The sequence below is a fragment of the Alosa sapidissima genome, chromosome 14 (genome assembly GCF_018492685.1).
Source record: "Alosa sapidissima isolate fAloSap1 chromosome 14, fAloSap1.pri, whole genome shotgun sequence".
NCBI lineage: Eukaryota > Metazoa > Chordata > Actinopteri > Clupeiformes > Clupeidae > Alosa > Alosa sapidissima.
The window spans coordinates 35,516,214-35,536,802 of NC_055970.1; the positions used below are offsets into that span (position 1 = coordinate 35,516,214).

Below are 20,589 nucleotides of genomic sequence, written 5' to 3' on the forward strand. Positions count from 1 at the left end.
AAAATATTCCATAAGAAGTAAAATAAAATACTGTTACTTTACGAACTGTACCACATTATCCCAAGCTTCAAAGAGCTCCCCACGTCTGTGACAGGAAGACGTGACGCCGCTAAATTCTCAGCTTGTTTATACCCCACACTGAACGTGTAAGACCGCTAGGCCCATCACTGTGGGGTGCGGTAGCCTACTCTCTGGGATTTAAGTCAAGCAATATAGCCTAACCATACATACACTAACCATGTGCGGCCTGCTCACTCATTGTTTCAAAATGAGTAATTTCAGCTTTGTCTGAACTGGCCATTGTAGGCTACGTAAAAATAAACAAGTAGGCCTATCCCCCATCCAATGATATCAGCAAATGTTTGTTTTCCAAAGCAAGAATTTCACTTCACCATGCACCTTCGACAATGAATATCTCATTACACTTATGTTACTGTTAAACGTAGGCCTAACTGGTATCATTACAAACATCATCACTCATCATCATTACTCTGTGTCCTAAAAACTGGCATATTTTATGGCATTGTGTCATGTAAGGTCGATGCAAAATCTAGAGAAATGTGTGAGGTGGTCAGCGGGGGACAATTGAGACACACATTGGATTGTGTTATTACTTGAACATTCCACACTATCCACAGCTGTGGTATCGGGGCAGGAGGATTACTGTTAGCGCAGACTTTATATACAATTCTTCAACAGAAGGCCTGCCTCGAATGCAGGCTTGCCCAAAATAAAGGTCTGTGGTTTGCACAGCCTACAGTAAGTAGGTTAAATAACAGACCCGCCACAATGTGCGGTATGATGATTTACGAGCAAGATGTTTTTGGTGCCCTACGCGCACTGAATGTTCTTAAATAACAATGATCATCAGTAATATTCGACCATTATTTTGTGTAAATGGGCTATGCATTGGGTTAGACACCAGGGGCCATATTCACAAAGCCTTTTATCTTACCACAAGTAGGCTAGGCTAGGTGGAGCGCTCTAGAATCTTTGACTAAGAGTGAGTGAGTGAGTCTTCGTTGCAATGGATGACGTTATTACTCATGCACAAGCTTGACTGAAGTGACCACCTTGATTAGCTGATGATTGTAACGCGGGAATGATTCCAACACCTCCCTGACGATAATGAGTGATAGGTGACAGGTCTGAGAATGCGTGCGCTTACACAAGGACGGAAGATGATGAATAACTGAATAAAAAGGCCTAGACTAAATGAATCAAGAGTAAGGCAAAACAAATAGCCTAGTAGCCTAATGAAACATACGGATTGATGTAGTAGCCTATCTTTGTAACATTATTAAATTAATCTGTTACTATGCCTATGCCTACGTTTGCAAAAGAGAACATTTTAATTTGATTCACAATAATTAAGTGTGCTTGCAAAGCACACTTATTGTTCTTCTTAAGTTTTATTATTATTATTTTTCCCGTCCCGTATTTTTCCCATTTTTTGTCAGCCCTAGCGCCTAGGCCCTTTGAGACAGAGACACCGTTCCAACTTTAAAACGTCCGGTCAGTACCGGTGTAAGTTGGTCGCGAAGATGACGTCAGGTGGGCGTGCCGTTCGTCCGCCATATTGGATTGAACAGAAAGCAAAACTAAATTTTCACAGGTCACAAATTTGATCCGAACGCCACAAAACTTGACGTACATTATCCTTGGACCAAGCCTCACAAAAGTTACCGGAAGGATTTTTGATTTTCGAAACTGGGGACTTTATGAACTGGGGATTCCAATGTGAGGGTGCATAAGCTAAAAAAAAAGAAATATTCCAAAAGTTTCCATCATTTTGTAAACCACACACAGGTATTTGGTAACTCTCACCATTCACCTTCTATCACAATGCCTTCCAAGTATGCTCAATGCCTCTGGGCAGCCACAATGTCTCCGGGCAACCTTGCCCACTCATGAAATCCTTGCTCTGCCATGGGATAGTATGGACTTACGAACTGAAATAGCAAGGAGAACAGTAGCTATATATAGCTTACATAAGGGAGTTGTTTTCACATTGACGGTATTCAAATTAAATTTTTCATTATTGTTAAATATCATGATGGGAGAGTATTATTAAAAATGTTACAAGTATGCAAATTCATATGTTTACGGGAAATTAGGTTTTACTGGGTTGTTTTGTTGTAAAGACATGCAAGGCATTCTGGGCCATAATGAACAGTGGTCGGCAGCACTCCATAGGCTACGTATTAATATGAATAGGTGTTTCTGTAAACCTAGGGACAATAAACAGCTATCTCTGTTACAAAAACGAGCTGGTAATCGCTCATTGAAGAGGGAACTATGATAAAAAGATTGGTTTCCTAAAAGCATGGTGTTGACAAAAGAATAAGCAGGGAAATGCCACGTTAATCTTAAATAGCCTACTGAACGCTAAAATCTTGCTGAATTAGCAAGATACAGTACCATCAGAAGCAGAAGCCAACAATCATAAAGCACCTGTGCGCGCGCGCACTCTCTCTCCCCTGTGCATGAAGCTGTCTGCGTGTTGTAGGCTAGATTTGCGTGAGTTCTTTCTATCTGCTTTACTTTTGTGAGTTGCGACCACCTAGGCTATGTTATAGACGTTCTATGAGGTACCAGTGTTTAGCTGTGTCACAAAACAATAAGCTTTGTCAGACTACTTTTAAAATGATATTCAGGGCTATATACATTTTAAACATTCAGGGCTGAAGACCCGACAAAGCCATGCGTTAATACTTCAGGTGAGAAGTGTCAGGAATTCTCATACGAGAGACGCTCTCATTGGTGGTTAGTATATGGAGTAGGGAATTGACAGCAACATATCCAATCACATTATGAGAGATGCTGAATTTAACATAAACTGCGATGTTTGATTTTAAATTAATGTAAATTTAGCCGGGACTGTAAGCTGGCACACGTGGGTGCTCAATGTTTTCAGTGAGTGCCCGAGAGACGGAGCACCCACGGTATCGGCGCCTATGACAAGCGTATCTCGCGGTTGCATCCATTACAAACAAACATGCAATGTGAACGTCTGGGATTGGGGAGAGCACTAAATGCTCTTCAGAATAAGCACGAAGTCAAGCCTTTAAATGAAAAACACTTTTTAATAATCAAAAAAATAAACGCTAATAAAGTAAACTTGTGATCATCAAAAATCGTTTATCGCCTGTAACTCCGTGATAACAGGACGTAACAGGAAGGCATTTGGCTGAGCAACAGAGGTTAATATGCTCTATATTTTGTCCAAATGATGTCTGTCTATCATCGTTGCACTCGAGAAAACCGGAATGTTTCATTTGTCCTGCGTTTCTTCTACGGCTGCAAACGGGATTCACTTGCAGTTAACCAAATATTTCTCTATTAGGGCAGGGCAGGCATATTTCTGGCTATTAAATTATTTCTAAACCAGTCTGCTAAAGTCTGTAGTGATATCTGTGTAGGGTTTTCCAGGCTCCATTTCTTTTTACGAGACACCCTGCTCACAAGAGACAGTTGTTTGGGTTGTTGCAGCGTCGTTGCAGCGCTACTGGAAACTGGACAAATTAAAGTCGCGTGATACCGGACAGCGAGGGAAGCTGGCCAAATCAAAGCAATGCCCACTGTACCTGCAGGTGTTATGTTTTTGATGAAATCCACTGCTGCAGAGGGGTCTTCAAATTTGTGTAGTGTTCCATCAGGCAACGTAATTTTCAGCAGGGCAGGGATCAACTACCTGAACTTCACTCCTTTGATAGGACGAAGGAGACGCTTTGCTTCCCTGAACTGTGCACATTTCTTGGTCACAGCAGTTTTGTAGTCAGGGAAGATAGAGACTCTTTTCTCTTGGTAGCTTAGGAAAGCCTCTTCAGCTTCTTCAGGGATCCGGTCCCGATCCTGGTAGTAGTGCCAACAAGGAGGCAGATATCCCCAGGATGTAAACTGATCCTGCTTCTCGTGATGTCTGAGACTTTGTGAGACTGAAGGTCGGCGAGTGGGATATTCTTCCTACAGGCAGTAGGGGCGGGCGAGAGAGCCTTCATTTCACCCCGTAATGAGTCATTTAACCATATACTGACTTACGAAGACGATTAATTAACACAAAAACGTTGTTGGTGTCCCTTTAAGTGAGTGTTGTACTTTGAGAGCAAAGATTAACCGGAGACAAATTCATTGTTTGTTTATGCAAACCTGGCAATAAAGCGGATTCTGATTAGCCAAATGCCCACCCAATGCCTCAATGATGACATACACATCTTCATTGGACCAACAACAGGGCATTCTATTCTAGGAAATATCTTTTTAAACTTTTTGGTGATATTCTATGTTGAAGAGCTTTCATCCTGTTCTGAAGAAAGACAGATAGAAGAAAGATAGATTGATGGATCAATAGATAGATAAATAAATACATTTTATTGCCACACAACAATGTTGATGGTAATATTTGTTACAGGAAGAAGTAGCTCAATCCAGTAAAGAAGAAAAGGGAGAGAACAAATAAAACAAAAAAGTAAATAATGTTCAGATACATTTTGTAATGTTCAGGAGTCTGATTGCTGAAGCGAGGAAGCTATTTTTAAAAAATGTGGTTTCAGTTCTAATGGATCTGGTTTGGATGGGTGGAATCTTTGATTATTCTTTAAGGTGGTTTAAGTACAGAACTAAGGTGCTCAGAATACAGAACTTGGTAGGCACTGTATTGAAAGGATTAAACAAGTTCTCTGTCTTGATATTGTTATACTGTTGGCATTTTAAATTGATTGTATTTTGGTCTGAAATAAAGTTTCTGATTGAAATAAAGTTTATCATTGATACTATGCATAAGTACACTGAAGTGATCAAGCATCACAACTGTCACATTTATCATGCAATCAAAATAAGTTGATATTGTTGATATTGTTTTACTACTCTTGTTTCATAGGGTGTAGTAGTTCTTCTTTCATGGGACAGTAGTAAGGCTGTAACAGTAAGGACTTCAAGGTTCAATACATTCAGGCATAAGGAGAATACACAGTGTATTTGCAAATATGGATGAAATTATAGACTCTTAGAGTCTGAAATCTTAGACTGATAGATAGAACAACTGTTTTAAAGGAGAGGGTTGTAGTGAGAGCACTGGGGTATCTGGTGTGACTTGTATGGTAATAGAAAAAGGTTTACATGGCCAAGCCAGGCAGGATGGCTGGAGATTTTTTCTTTGGGCAATGAGGTTAGGACTGGCTCCACAACCTAGCATTATGCATTTCTTTCCCTCTCTTTTTCCATCGTAACAAACCTGTAAACCATGATGTCCGAAAGACGGTATAAACAGAGTCGTGAATTATCTGTTACATCCCTAGATAATATTGTAATATCACTGTTTTAAGTTGTGTATATTGTGCAAAGACACATGCTTTTGCTTTAGCTGCCTAGCTGCAAAACGCTTAAAAATAAATGCATGGGAGCTATTATATCTTCTTGTCTTGTATAAGTCTTGTAAGAAGCTACTTCTATAGGACGTCAAATCACTCATGCTTATTGTCAATAAACCCAAATAAATTAATGATTCAAATGCTCCCTTTAGCCTAAAGTTCTATGCAACAGAAAAAAAGAAGATCAGTTCATGGTTTCTGTTGACATGGATCTCCAATCTCAATTCTCTCAAGGCTCTCAAGGCTCTGCCCTGCCGATGGGGTTTGGAGACAAGGGCAGCACTGTCATGAAGATAGATGTTATATTTGTTCCTTGGATTCACATAAAACTTGTACTCTCTCTGGCCATGACACAAGCAGAACAAAAAAGCATGATGCACATGCCCCTGTCAACCACGATGCATTACTCACCTGTTGACACTCACACATCAGGTGTCTTTTGAGCAATTACCATATTTTCCGGAATATAAGTCGCATTTATTTAGAAATTTATTTCACGAAATCCAAGATCAAGAAGAGACATTTAATCTGGAAAGGCAAGTTATTCAACTACACAATAGCACACAGAACAACAGGCAGAATAGGTGTCCGGTAGGTATGTTAACGTAACAGTTATTCAGCTATACTATTTAGCCAGCTTGATGTTGGTTAGCTTGGTGACAAGGAAATTAAAATGTCAGTTCCTAGTTGCACAGTTTGTTGTGATGTCTCCTTTCTACCGGATGTGGAATATTAACAATGACTACACGTTTGTTTGCTGACCCTCGTTTGAACTGCCATTGTCCTTTGCTGTGTAATTTGTTAGCTAAATGCTAGCGATTAGCAAAATGCTAGCGGTTGGCTGTGTTGAACATGGGAAGTGCTTGGGAAGCTGAATAGGCTAAATTAACATAACAAGCCAACAAGTTACAAGCCTAGAGCGCCCTCCCGCGGTTGTAGACGGTAATATTACCTTGGTTCATGCAAAGATGTGTGTTAGTCAGCAGGAATTAACATTTAACAATATGTTAAATTATATATATCTTGAGATATAAGTCACAGGACCAGCCAAACTATGAAAAAAGTGTGACTTATAGTCTGGAAAATACGGTACACATTGAATACAAAACTGCACATACTATTTGAAAAGAAAATAAAAAAATCAAATGGTTGATTTTATCTATTTAAATCTTTCTCAGCATTCTCATACCTTTGAATACCCTGAAAGGTAGTGCTGGCCATATCAACAATGCCTCCAGTTGGTCTGGCAACAACGCCTACCAATCCTTTTCCAATTCCCTTGAAGAAGCCAGCTGCACCCTCTTTCTTTGCACCTGAAGGACAAAATAAAAATATCCCACCATGAACTTTTAATTTCATCACAATTAATATCTAGAGTATATCAGTATCTCTGTCATTAAAGTTAGAAGGTAATCTGTATTCACAATTTTTTTTTAGCTTTAAGATCAATCAAGATGTTGAATAAATGACGAGGGGTAAGAATGCAAGGCACATAATTGACAATTGGTCTTTAAAATATCAATAATTACAACCAGAAAAGCACTTGATCCAATCCAATAAGAGGGCACAACATGGATTTTGCACAGCAATTCTCTAGGAAGCAAATTGCAGGCAGATTTCCTTGGGCTCAAGAGTCTGCTAGTGTAAGTTTACTGCTGTCTGCAGCTTAAAATCTGTGAGTATTCTGACCTGCCTGGACTTTGAAACCACCTGAAATGCATTACTGGGCCTTGCATGGAAATCTTGACTGGGCCATCAGAAACTAACACAGTGGTTGGATTGTGAAGCCAGTCCCCCACCCTTTCTAGGCCTCCTTTGTTTAGATTTCGGTGGGCGGTCTCAGCCGGGTGCAATCAATCAACAGGAGAACAAGCGGGTTCAATCAAACTAACACTATAATAGTAAAGGCTGTTGCTAAAGCATCAGCCCTTGTGTTCCACCCTTCTTGTGTGAAGATATTACCAGGTAAAGAGACATGTAAGTCTACGCAAGACGTTATATATACTTATTGCCTTATCATTTTGTTAAGCCTTTTATATTTTTCTATTTTGTTATTTGCATTTTATTATATTTTGTATTAAACTTTTACATCCCAGCAAGTTTGCCTGTTCATTCATTACTGCTAATATGAGTGCTCATTCACACAGTTTAAAGTAATAAAATGGGTAATACCAAGATGTAACATTGTTTTAAAGGTTAGGGGAACGTAAAAAAGAGTGTTCAACAAAGGTCCCCTGAAGGTTGCAACGTTACCCAAAACTAACGCTCAGAGAATGTTAAGAAAACTTTTCCGAACAACCAAAACCAGGGAAAATCAGGGTATGTTCCCGCAACTAAAATCTAACGTTCCCGGAATGTTCTGACAACCTTGTTAGCTGTGATGTGTTTCTGTTCAGTTGTGTCACATTTTCTTCTTTTCCTATGTCATACCACTGCTGCAGGCAGCCCACCCTCAAACACAACTGATAGGTCTGCAAAAATAGCAGTCTCTCTCTCTCTCTCTCTCTCTGAAAAAAAAACCATGATTCACATGAATTATTTTGATTAAAAACGGGACTAGTTTTCAAAACAATGTTGGGGAAAAAAAGCCTATATAGCCTAAGCCTATAGTAGACTAAAGCTCATTGTGGACTTCAGGAAGTCTAAAGAGAGAACACATCACCCCTGTGTTGGCTGAACTGCACTGGCTCCCTGTTTCCTATAGAATTGATTTTAAGGTTATGTTAATTACTTACAAAGCTCTGAATGGCATGGCACCTTCATATATCTATGAGCTTTTAATATCTTATCAACCACAAAGGAAACTTAGATCATCCAATTTTAATCTTTTAATTGTGCCCAAAGTGCTCCACAAACAAAGTGGAGAAGCTGCTTTTATCCATTATGCCCCAAAACTATCTCTGTACATCAAGCAGGCGAGTTCAGTAAATATTTTTAAAAAAGATCTGAAAACATACCTGTATAAGAAAGCCTTTAGTTAACTCATCTTATCTTGTAGACTACTTTTTCAGATTATTCTACATCTGCTGCCATTGGAGGGCGCAGCCAGCCAGAAGCAGATGGGCTCCCCCTATTACAGTGGGTCCCAGTTAAGTTTGGACAGGTTCCTTCATGAATCACGCACCCCATTTTCTCAGCAGAAATGGCACAAACGGCAGTTGACACAAACAACCACAAGGTGTCCCTTGGGAGTTCTGCCACTACTATTTTTGATGCGACTTGATTTACTGCTTCCATGATGCAGTTTCCAAGTCAGTAGAACAATCAGAGAAAGTTGAGCCATTACCAAACATATATGATAATACAATAGCGTGAGTTTATATATCTTATACCCTATTTGTCACGGTTACTTATAGATTTGATAGTGTAAGCGTCTGAGACTTTCAGCGGGGGCACGGGAACTTAAATTGATCACGGTAGTTTAAGCTTACACTTGACATTCTAATATGAAAATGTAGATGCAATTGTTGTAAAATGGTGCAGCGCCTTTAACTCATTGAGTGCCAAAAACGTAATATTACGTTTTTAGCTTTTTTTAAAATTACGAAACTAGACACTCTAACACACCTAATATGTGATTTTGGGAACTGTGTGATGAATGGAAATTAAATATATGATCGAAAATGCACAATCTGGACATTTTATCTGGACATTTTATCATAACTCGGTTGCCGCTTCGGGTCGAATCAGTGACGCATGCACGTCATCTCAAAACCAGGCCATTTTCGTGGGTCTATCACTAGGTGGCAGTCTCGCCAGGTCTCGCTGATCACTTCCCGGAAAGTTTACAGGCAACACTTCATTTCATGAAAGACGTTATATCTCCATTTCTAGAAAAAAACAGCGATTTTGATGAAAACTAGCCACTGTTTAGCTTGGGATTTCTCAGGAACAGAGGCGTGTAGAAATACACGGTTTGCACCCACTGAGAGCTTAAAGTCTCACCTTTTAAACGAGCCATTGTATGTGTTCATAGTTATAACACAGAATATGCTGTGGCTGTACAAAAATCATCAACAATGGTCTAGATTGCTGGCACTCTAGGACAAAGCTTCCGAGAACAGCTTGGCATTCAATGAGTTAAGAAAGCACTGTGCGCAGGGATGGAGAGAGAGAAAGCGAGAGGGGATATGTGTGTTAGAACTTAGATGCGTGTGGAAAAAGTAGATGTGCTGTTGAGACTGGAGCGAGTCATATTCAAAATAATGCAAAACATAAATCCGCAGATAAAACCAATTATCCTCATTCATTGCTACCGCAGCATGCCTGCTTGCCGACGTTCAAACGAAAAAGATATCAAAGCACCTTTTGCGTTTGAATGTAGCACCAAAAAATGTTTAAACCGCTGGACAAATGATTTAGCTAATTGATTATAGCCTGTACACCAGCAATTGTTGAACATTTACCTGTACAAGTACATTGACAGTAGCCCAGCCTAACAAGCGTGTTGCATGTAGTAGGCCTACTGTAGAAATTTCACTTAAATTGCAACCGCAACATGCCTGCTTGCCGACGTTCAAACGACAACGAAAAAGATATCAAAGCAACAAGAGGGTTGAGTCTGAATGACACTGAGTTCAGACTCATATTGCTCCTCATAACCATCTATAAAAAAAGTGTTTTTTCTTTTCTTTTTGAGCACGTCCGAATCCCAGGACATAACGCACTGGACCTTATAATAGGCTCGAGATATAATTCCAAAGGGGACAGATAGGGGCCTACTTAAAACTTAAAAAGATTGAACGAAGTTTCCCGAACTTCGAAATTGCGATCAGTGACTGGCATCGGGTGAACGAAGCTTTTTGAAGTTGAACAGGCTATTAAAAACTATTTGCGCACCTATATAAAGTAACAATTGTGTCACTTTATAGATGCTTTAACATAGCTTGCAAACATAGTTTCTATGGATGTTATGCACGGTTAGATTCTTGCTAATATGCTAACTGGGTATTTGAGCCCAGAACATAGCCATATACACCATGTTCTATGTTCTGCTGGAAATAATGTGTTTATCTGTCCTTCACATGACCACATACAATAAAAATGAATTTGAAGATACTAAAACAAATTGCCTGATAAAAGCATACCTCAAAAAGTGGCAAGTTGTTGCTTAATGATGCTTAGTGTAGTGTTGCTTAATTATGCTTACCTTCTACAGGCATGGTGACAATTCCAGTCACACCCCCAAGCACACCCTGGAAAGAGGAATACAACAAATACAGAATTTCTATGAATCCAGCATGGTTTTATTGCTTCTAGTAACAAGTAACAAGTAACATTCTTTGTTGGCCAGAATTTGGCACTAGCCATATAATTGGCTACCTAAAATAATAATAATTGGCTACCTAAAATAGTGGGCTGCTAATTTTGAGGTTGTCCAACCTTAACAAGATAGTGCTATGCCAAGTCAAGTCAACAAGTTTCAGTCACTTTGGGGGTTCGGAGTCTTGTATCATTTAAGGAAAACCAAATGACATTACATTCTATTAATTGGGGAATTAGCTGGGACTTTTCACTTTAACTACATTACCAGGGAGGAATTTCGACAGTTAGTTTAAGTGAAAATATAAGACCATCAAAGTTAAACCTGCAGCCACCTCTGACACCCACTATAAAGAGAAGGCTCCTGAGGTGGATAAGAGAGATATTTTTTGTAATGCCACAATCCATACACAACGTTAAATGCTAGGTAACATACACAAGGAAATGATTGATGAGTAGGATTTCATGATGTAAAAGATGGACAGCCTACAATACAGAGTCTTTAGCTGCTACCATTTTGACTCTTTCATGCACCATTTCTTGTCCTCAATCTGCAACAGAAACTTCCTGGTAGGTTTCTGCCCAGTCCTCCTGTAGTCATGGAGATAATAAACACCAACACAGTTCTGAACCCCCGGTCGGCTGAATGACGCTTTAAGCGCAGCGGACACTGGCGCAGACACAAGCACACTCCGCTTTCGACATTCAATTAGCTTACATTAGATTCCATTGTTTTTAATACAAGTCTGCCCACCAACATCACACTTTGCCGCCGTGTAAATTAAGATTCAGTTTTATTTTGTCAGCATTGCTCAATAAAATACATTGTTCCTCCAGTGTTCGCCAGTTAAAAACTTTGGCATTGATGTGCATAGCAAGTGACAGTGCACTCCACACTGTGTGCATTGGGGTCAGCTCAGTCAACATGGAATTAAAATATATGAAGCACTTCACATTTAGGTTATAGGCTAATCTACAGTGGGTAGTACTTTGAATTGTCTGGCTTCACGCATGATTCTTATGTGACCTCACGCGTAAATCATGCGTCTTTTATTTATATTTCCCCAGAGAAGCTGCAATGACCCAAAGAACCACCAGGTGGCACTTGTGAGCAGGGTTAGGAACGTCGGCTTTTGCCGCTTTGAGTCTATGCGCGCCAGTATGCTACAGTATGGACCATATATTTACCCAACGTTTTTTCAGTTGTTTCCACAATATTACCCCCTGATGAGCTTTCATTTCGATGGCTGATAGGCCATGACAGTACGTCTCCTGCAACAGTCCCAACATTTAGCACTATAATCAAACAATCCAAAAGTGAATTAAATCCCGAAGCAAACTGAAAATCTTCTGCTTTTAATATAGCCTACCAATACACTGCTCAAAACGACACACACAGTCTCACGATAAAACTTTATTTTATGAAGAGGCATCTGGCTGTTTTGTTTATGTCTATTTTGCTTTCATTTTTTTCAGGAAAAAATAAATAAATAAAATGTCTCATTTTCCGACGCACCACAAAACATCTTGCCTATTCGTCTGGGGCTTTCTATAGGTTTCAGTATGGGCTGTACTGTACTCATCTGGCGAAAATGTGTGTATTTCTTAACAGGCTAGCATCTTGACCAGGCCCGGAAGGTATAGGCATTCTTTTTAAAATTACGAAACTACCAGGTGTACTGTATTGCCAAATAATGACATAGATGGTTTAAATGCGGGAGCAGTGAGTAATTAATTTTCAGTGATATCGGTTAAATAACAGTCATGAATGAGACGTTTAAAGCATAGTGCTGCAGTATACAGAAAAGTGCACAGGTTGAAAAACTTTTCTCCCGCGTATGGGTGCTGATCTTCAGCCTGAATCGTCAGGTCTCTAGCAGTGGAACGTAAGCAGAGGGACGACAATGTAATAAGGTAAAATCTGAATCTCTCCATGTCACTGAATCAGGGGAGCAATGAGCTTGTTTCCCTGCAATAAGATGGTCCTATCGCGGGGTGATATGAGACAGCGACACTCAAAGTGCGTTCCTAATGTCATGTTTAAATGCACACCTAACAGACAGCATCATATTAAATGGGTAGTCCGATTTCAGTATAATAGCCTGTAATAATAATATGTTTATGTTACGTGAAAAGCCTAATTGCTTAATTGTAATCGCAATTGTCCCGCAACATTTTTTTTATTTTTCCTTGCGGTCCAGTAGTGCTGGAAAGTAGCAACATTGAGCACCTCCACATTGAAACCAGCCCCGATATGCACGCCGCAGCCAGGGGATTCTGGGAAGGTAGCACACAGTCGAAAATGCCACACAGTCTATGAACATGGGGGCGACATATTCTTATTTCGCCGAGGGCGCAGGATTGCCTTCCGCTGGCTCTGGTCTTGACACTTTCTATCAACATATTAAACTAGATTCAAAGGCAGTCCATAATACAAATGAAATTGAGGAGAATGTGCAACGCATTTGGTGATAGGTGATTGCATAGGTGATGGCTCTCTGCAGCATCAGGACCAAATGCATCTCACAAGGACTAATGGAGGCGCTAATGTGGCTATTAAAGTGCTTTTGCTAATTGAAGCGCTAATATGTCTAAGTTTATTACTTTCAACAGGCCTACTGTATAATAAAGTACATGTAGCCTACATGTACAAGGATACAAGGAGGTTTATTTGTCAGTAAAATTTAGCAAAGGGTATCTGTACTTTTACTCAAGTAATGAAGCTATGTACTCTGTCCGCCTCTGCTGTTGAGGATAAAGGATTCATGGACTTGACAACAAAAGCGGTCACACTCTAAAAAGGAACTTTACTACCTACCCTTACCTTTTTGTGACCAAGACGTAACTTTACCTAACAACCATGAAGTGGCAGTGCAATGCACACAGAGTCTTTCCAGGAGATCAATGAAGGATTCTGCTTATGGAACGGAGTAAAGCATTCATAGAGGACGTACTTTGAAAGGGCTATGCAGAAAAGGTGTCACCAGAACAGCTGCAAAGGAACGATGGGCAGGTATGGTACCAACCACATCATGGTGTATACCATAAGCAAAAAGTAAAACTTCGAGTTGTGTTCGACTGCTCATCTTCATACAAGGGCAAATCTCAGAACTTCTTCAAGGTCCTGACCTAGCCAACACATTTCTAGGTGTTCTGCTTAGGTTCAGGCAGGAAAGAATTTCAATAATGGCTGACATTGATGCTATGTACTATCAAGTGCATGACCAGGAGTGTCACCGTGACTTCCTCAGATTCCTGTGGTGGCCACAAGGGGATGTCAACCAGCCATTGGAAGTCTTCAAGATGAATGTTCACCTGTTTGGTGTAGGCCTTAATTGACTTACTGATTGACACTGCAGCAGGTTAGATCACGAGTTGGAATAGTTTTCCGACCACATAGCGCATACTCGTACTTGCATATTCGTATAGAATTATACCGTTATATCACACTGCAAAAACTGTTTATCCAATAAAATCTTACCAAGTCTTATTAAAGGTGCTCTAAGTGATGCCACACATTTTTTAGGCTAAAACATTTTATGTCCTTTACTGCAAACATCACCTAACCAACCGCTAGTTGTCTTTGTCCTGAATACACTGTAAAAAATCGCGATCTCTGTGGACAGACCAGGCTCCAAATATGGCAAGAAGAACAACCTGGGCAAACCTAGCCCATAAAAAACATAACAAACTGTTCCAGTAAATCACAGACGAGATATGCGTTTAGGAGAGTTTCAATTGTACATGAGCAGCATGGGAGGGAGGGGGAGGAAGTAGCGAGCTAGCTCTCTGTTTTGTTTGAACAGAAGTGACGTTACCCAGTTTCGCTTAGAGCACCTTTAATCTTAGATCAAGATCAAAAAATCTAGTTGGTATTGTTTTCAATATAAATTGACTTACCTAGTGCTTTCTCGTAAAATAATTTGACTTAATTTAAGAAGAGCTTGACTTCTTTCTCATCCTGAAAACAAGCAAATTTGGCTGCCAGTGCGTTGAGTAAATTTTGTCTTGATAAGACACCTTAAAATTAGTCAAAATGTTCTTACATTAAGTCAAAATTATGTTTTGAGAGAGCGCTAAGTCTCTTCATACTAAAAACACTACCAAATCGTTTTTTTGATCTTAATATAAGATTAATAACACTTTGTAGTGCATATTGTTTAGTTTATCCATATTTTTGAATCCTTTACTTTCACTTCTTAAAAGTCAACCGGACTGTGGAATAAATAACAGCTCTTTGATTTCATTCTACTCTCTATGTGTGTTTCTCTGGAATGTGAATCGGGAGAACTCTTCATCTACCTCATGTGGCTAAAGGTTTTGGTGGAATAATGTGTAGTTATTATAAAGTGTTACCAAAAAATCTATTTGGTATTGTTTTAGTGTGAAGAGACTTATCTAGAAGATCATTTGGACTTGATTTAAGGACAGAGGACAGACGTAGGTTGATAGTGACAAAATATATTAACTTTAAGTGAATATTAACTTTCTTTGAAGCCTATCATCGGATAGCCTAGTAATATGGGCAGGCATTTGGTGTGTTTGAAATTATTCATTCGATAATATTTCCCATATTTCTTTGCAGAGGAAAAGTTTTGTGTGAAGGGAATTAAAGGCTTGTCTTATATAGACGCCCGTTTGACAATTTGGGAAAATAAAAGCCCAGGCTATTATTTGAAGTTTTTTTTTATGGATAGACCCGAAAATTTGCACATTAAGGTAGTATCATTTCAAATTACAGTACATGAAAAGCAAAGCAATGCACTGTATTGTTATTTGGTGGGCGTAAAGGACGTTTCCAAGGATGTGGAGAGGTACGTTTTAAGTTCTGTAGCCAGGCTTTCTCGGTTTTTCTGAAGTTCCTGCACTAGGCTACTAAATGTTAGTGGATCCGCCATCTTAGCCACAGAGGCTGCTTGGGTTGCAGCACAATCTCCTTTCGCTTGTCATTGCAGTCTCAACATTGCTAGTGAACTCACTTGGAAATTATGGAAAATGCGGAAGCTGTCCCTCAGCATAGCTGTTTTCTAAAATGATGAACTGGAAGTTAATCTGGTGGATTGAGGTAGATGGATGGAGAGATTGATTGATAATAGATAAATGGTTGGTATGGTAGGTAAATACATGGATACGAGCGGTTAGATGGATGGATGGTAGATGGATTGGATGGATGGATGGATGTGGATAGATGGATGAGTACATGGATGTCACGTACACAGACTAACTAGAATAAAATGGATTGTATCATGTTGTCTGCGATGGATTACGGATCATTTTTATTCATTATGTTGCAGATAAGACACAACATCAGTAAATCACAACATCAGGTTCGTAGGGATTTATTCCTGAGATTTCAAACAGTGTATTGCATCCGCAACAGCAGGAAGTGTGTTGTATATAGTACAGTGTTTGAGAACAGGATTTTAAGAAATTGCCTATTTTTTGTTTGGGTGATGACTCTGAATCTGGTATTTCCTTAATGCACTGCAAAGACCCGATTAGCATCTTATTTTTTATTTCAATACTGGAATTGCCATGGGTAACTTTTTCAGTACTATCCAAAGGAGAAGACACAGTAAGACTATGCTGGTAGTGAAGACATTCAGTCATGCAGAGATATAAATCTTGTGTACCTTCAAAAAACCCTTCCCTCCTTTGGCAAGACTTTCTCCAAAATCTTTGGGAGGTCTGTTTCTCTCCTCTCTGCGTTTCTGCTGATATTCTTTGTCCATGGTGATTGCTGCCAAACCTTTACCCACAGAGCCAGTGATCCGTGATACCATTCCTGCTGCTCCTCCTAAAAGCATACACACACGTGAACAGCTATCTAACCACCTGTGTACACATGTAAAGAAGACTGTAACACTGAACTCTATGATGTTGAATTTTGAGAATGAGTGGAAAATCACAGAATGTGTGAGCCTGAAAAGTTGTGGGTTCAATTCCAGCTTTCCACTGTTGTGCCCTTGAACAAGGTAGCGTAGCTTTCGGCAAAATGCATCCTACGGTGTTTTTGTGAATGTACCCGAGTCAAACTTTTGTTTAAAAGCATAATTATGTCTGAAGCACCACTTTTAAGCTTGTCCGTATTGTCGTTTTCAGGTCAAATGGCCTTTTGAATGGGAATCATAAGGGCACTACTATTTTGATACATGATCGCATCAAAATATTTTTTATTATTATATTTCACACTAAGAAGGCTCAACACAACATGAAACTTTGATCGAAGTACCATCAGTGTCTCTACACATGAACTTGAGCATTGAGAACATTGTTTGTGTACACAGAATTTACTAAAAGAAAGGTTTTGAACAACTCTTGGTTTTTCTGCTCGCGAGTGAGTTGTCCAAGTTGTTGTTCTTTTTAGCAAACTATGTGTACACGAACAATGTTCTCAATGCTTGAGTTCATGTGTAGACTTATGAAGTTCATGATACTTCGATCAAAGTTCAATGTTGTGTCGAGCCTTCTTAGTGTTTTAAAAATAGTGATTTTGACGCGATCATGTAACAAAATAGTAGTGTCCCTGTAATTCCCATTCAAAAGGCTATTTGACCCGAAAACGACAACACGGACAAGCTTAAAAGTGGTGCTTCGGACGTAATTATGCTTTTAAACGAAAGTTTGATGGGTACATTCACAAAAACACCACAGGATGCTTTTTGGCGAAAGTTACGCTTTAACCCCGAGGTGCTCTGGGGACAGTGGCCCTTTGTGATATACATCTTTTAAAAAAATATGGCTTTATGGCTTGAAGTGGAAAGGACAGTAGAGAGAATGATGGGAAGCGAGCGGGAGAGAGAGATGGGGTGGGAACGGGAAATAACCAGGGTCGGACTCAAACTTGTGTCCCCTTAGGCATGTGGACCCGAATATGGAATGAGTGCTGTAACCAGTTGCACCACAGCAACTTGTAATATAATTCACACACTGTATAATAAATACATTGTATAATACACATAATGTAAATGTGCTTATGTGTGACTCTTACCCACTGTGTGTCCCAGAAGACTGCGTACTCCAATGGCAAAGCCCTCTGCAAATTCTTCTGGTCCCTGTACAGCTCCCTTCACCAACATACAAGATTGTGAATATGTGTACACACAAGCATACTCTCACACACGCATACACACATGCGCACACACACACACACACAAAAACATACCTGGAATGGTTCATAAAAAAAGGCCTCCACTCCCTCTGACAAGCCTCTGATGAGACCAAAAGGATTCCCCAGCACATCCAGTCCCAACACCAATACATACATCTGTTTCAAGAACTAGAAAACATGGATCAACATTTGCATCTACCCAAATTTGTTTTGACATTTTCAAAAAAGTACTGTGTATGATTTGTACTATGTGCTGCAAAACAAATTGCCCCATTGGGGGACACAATAAAGTAACTTGAAAAGTTTTCTTACACTGCAGGGCTTGATGCAAAGTTAAGAATTGTGCCTATAATTTTTTTTTTATTGCCTTTTTTGCCTTTCATGGTGGAGTGGCTATTAATTCTGAATAACAGGACAAAGGTTTAATCACTGTTCCATATCAATGCTTATGAATGGTAACTATAACAACCATTATACAACAATTGGGTTCTATGGAACTATTTATTTGTTTCTGATTGGCCGAGAGACGTTCCACGAGTTGGAATATCCCTGGACATTTCAACTCAGACTCAGCACAGCTAATAATAAATCACTCCGCGATACAATGCGAAGATTTGACACCCAGCTCTCCACTATTTCAAGCAATGGGTTACGAAACAGTGCTTCACCACATCTGTGGATTAAGCCACACAGTCAACTCAATGTAAGTAAGATAAACGAGGATGCTAATTGTTCTCAGCATTGCCAGCATTGTGTATAATATGATTGTCACTTGGAGGAGACTTGTAGATAACTAACGTTAGCATAATTAGCTAACCGCTGCTAACGTGCTAGCATCGTCACGTCAGGCTGTGCACAGTAGTGTAACATTTATTCACTATACATTAATAAAGTTGAGTGGTTCTGCAATGTAGACTATGTTTTTTTGCAGTACCATGTCCCTTACATGACATGGCCCAGTGTCCTTGTAACATGCATGCAGCAAACCTAGATATGAATGTGATTTCAACATTTCTTTCAAGAAGACAATGTAAACCACAAAGACCCGTAACGAGGGGTCTGGAATGTTGGTTACCTAGCAACCAAGACCCTGTCTATTGAAAAGGGAACTATTTTTTGATGCGTAAGAACAATGTCGAAATAAACATTTTTAAACAATAATGGGGTGTTTTCAGATTATTTAGTTTGTGGTAGAATTGTTGTATAAAAGCAATATAGCACTCGTGATCGTGGGATTGGTCATGGATATTCCCACGGCTGTTGTTGCCTGCGCCACTCGGCCGGAGCCGTGGGAATATCCATGACCAACCCCACTCTCACTCGTGCTATATTGCTTAATAGTAGGACGACGGTTGAGCCTGGAAGCAGGCTTTGCAACAATGAATCAACTGTAAACAAGTTAACTGTACACGCCATCACTTGGGCTCCGCTGCGCGTCGGGGAGTTCTTTACCTCTCGCCCTTGTCCATTAATTCCGTATAACAGGACACCTCGGCGGTCGTTATCCCTTACATAACATGCCAGTCAAAATGACAGCAAAATATCTGATCTGTCAGTTTAGGCAAATCACATTGGTACCCAAATCATATCTGATTACTATAATTACTATAAACTGAAATAAGAAAATCAATCCATGTGTTTTTCTTCCTGTTTACTTTTTCATAATACTTATCTGAACTGTGGCACATGTGAGCAAAAAATTTAAATTGGGTCACATTTTCTTTTCACATGCATAGAACTTTAGGTTCGCACTGCAGTACCAGAATAAACATAATTCACAGGAAGCAAGATTAATAAGAATAGCAGTAATAGAAAGACTGATTATCACCTGCTCAGAGTAATGCCGAATGGCCGCTGACATCAACTTTTCCCTTCGGTAGAACTGAAAGCGGACTTCAAAGAATGCAAGTCTGAAGGGGTAGGAATGCAAAAGAGAAATGAAGTAAACAAGCTTGCCTGCCCTTATGACTGCTTATGGTGCTTTTTTTGGTTTTGGTTTGGGTTTTATGACTTAATGAATGCACAGTTACACTATTAAAAACTGTAGCAAGCTTTGCGTACAAATGAACACTGAGTTTAATGATAAGTATAAGTATAAGTATACATACTCTTTTGATCCTGTGAGCGAAATTTGGTCTCTGCATTTATCCCAATCCGTGAATTAGTGAAACACACTCAGCACACAGCGAACACACAGTGAGGTGAAGCACACACTAATCCCGGCGCAGTGAGCTGCCTGCAACAACAGCGGCGCTCGGGGAGCAGTGAGGGGTTAGGTGCCTTGCTCAAGGGCACTTCAGCCGTGTCTACTGGTCGGGGTTCGAACCGGCAACCCTCCGGTTACAAGTCTGAAGCGCTAACCAGTAGGCCACGGCTGCCCCAATATAATATAACATGATAAAGAAAACAAAAGGAGGAATGTTTAAAAACTACATGTAATTAGGGTAACTGGCAACACGATTGGGTGTGAAAAAAAGCATCTCAGAGAGGCAGGGTCTCTTAGAAGTAAAGATGTAGGGGTATCGATCACTCTGTGTAAACCTGTGCGCACAAATGATGAAACAATGTAATTCTAATGCTTCTTAGCATGAAATTGTGAAGTATTTGAGTAGTTCACCATCTACAGGACATAATATAATTAAAAGATTCAGAGAATCCAGAAAAAATCTTTGCAAACAAGGGATAGAACTGAAAAACAATATTGGATGGCACTACATCAAAACCAGACTTGTTTCTGTAAAAATCATTGTATGGGCTCAGGAAAACCTCTGATAATCATTGTCTATGTGCACAGTATGATACTCAATTCAAAAACCTTAAACCATGCAACAGCCAAAATTGTATTGA

At 39.7% G+C, this 20,589-nt stretch overlaps 1 protein-coding gene across 4 annotated transcripts in view; it reads right to left on the reverse strand.

Moving 5' to 3' along the window:
* The window catches only part of vps13c (vacuolar protein sorting 13 homolog C), a 392,379-nt gene that overhangs the window by 43,291 nt on the left and 328,499 nt on the right, over window positions 1-20,589 (reverse strand). For all 4 annotated transcript variants that reach the window (XM_042061414.1, XM_042061415.1, XM_042061412.1 and 1 more), the window contains 6 exons: window positions 19,571-19,652; window positions 17,797-17,910; window positions 17,623-17,698; window positions 16,265-16,428; window positions 10,519-10,564; window positions 6,559-6,682 (listed from right to left, as the gene is read on the reverse strand). In XM_042061414.1, the coding sequence (XP_041917348.1) occupies window positions 6,559-6,682; window positions 10,519-10,564; window positions 16,265-16,428; window positions 17,623-17,698; window positions 17,797-17,910; window positions 19,571-19,652 (606 nt within the window). The remainder of the gene's footprint in view (window positions 1-6,558; window positions 6,683-10,518; window positions 10,565-16,264; window positions 16,429-17,622; window positions 17,699-17,796; window positions 17,911-19,570; window positions 19,653-20,589) is intronic.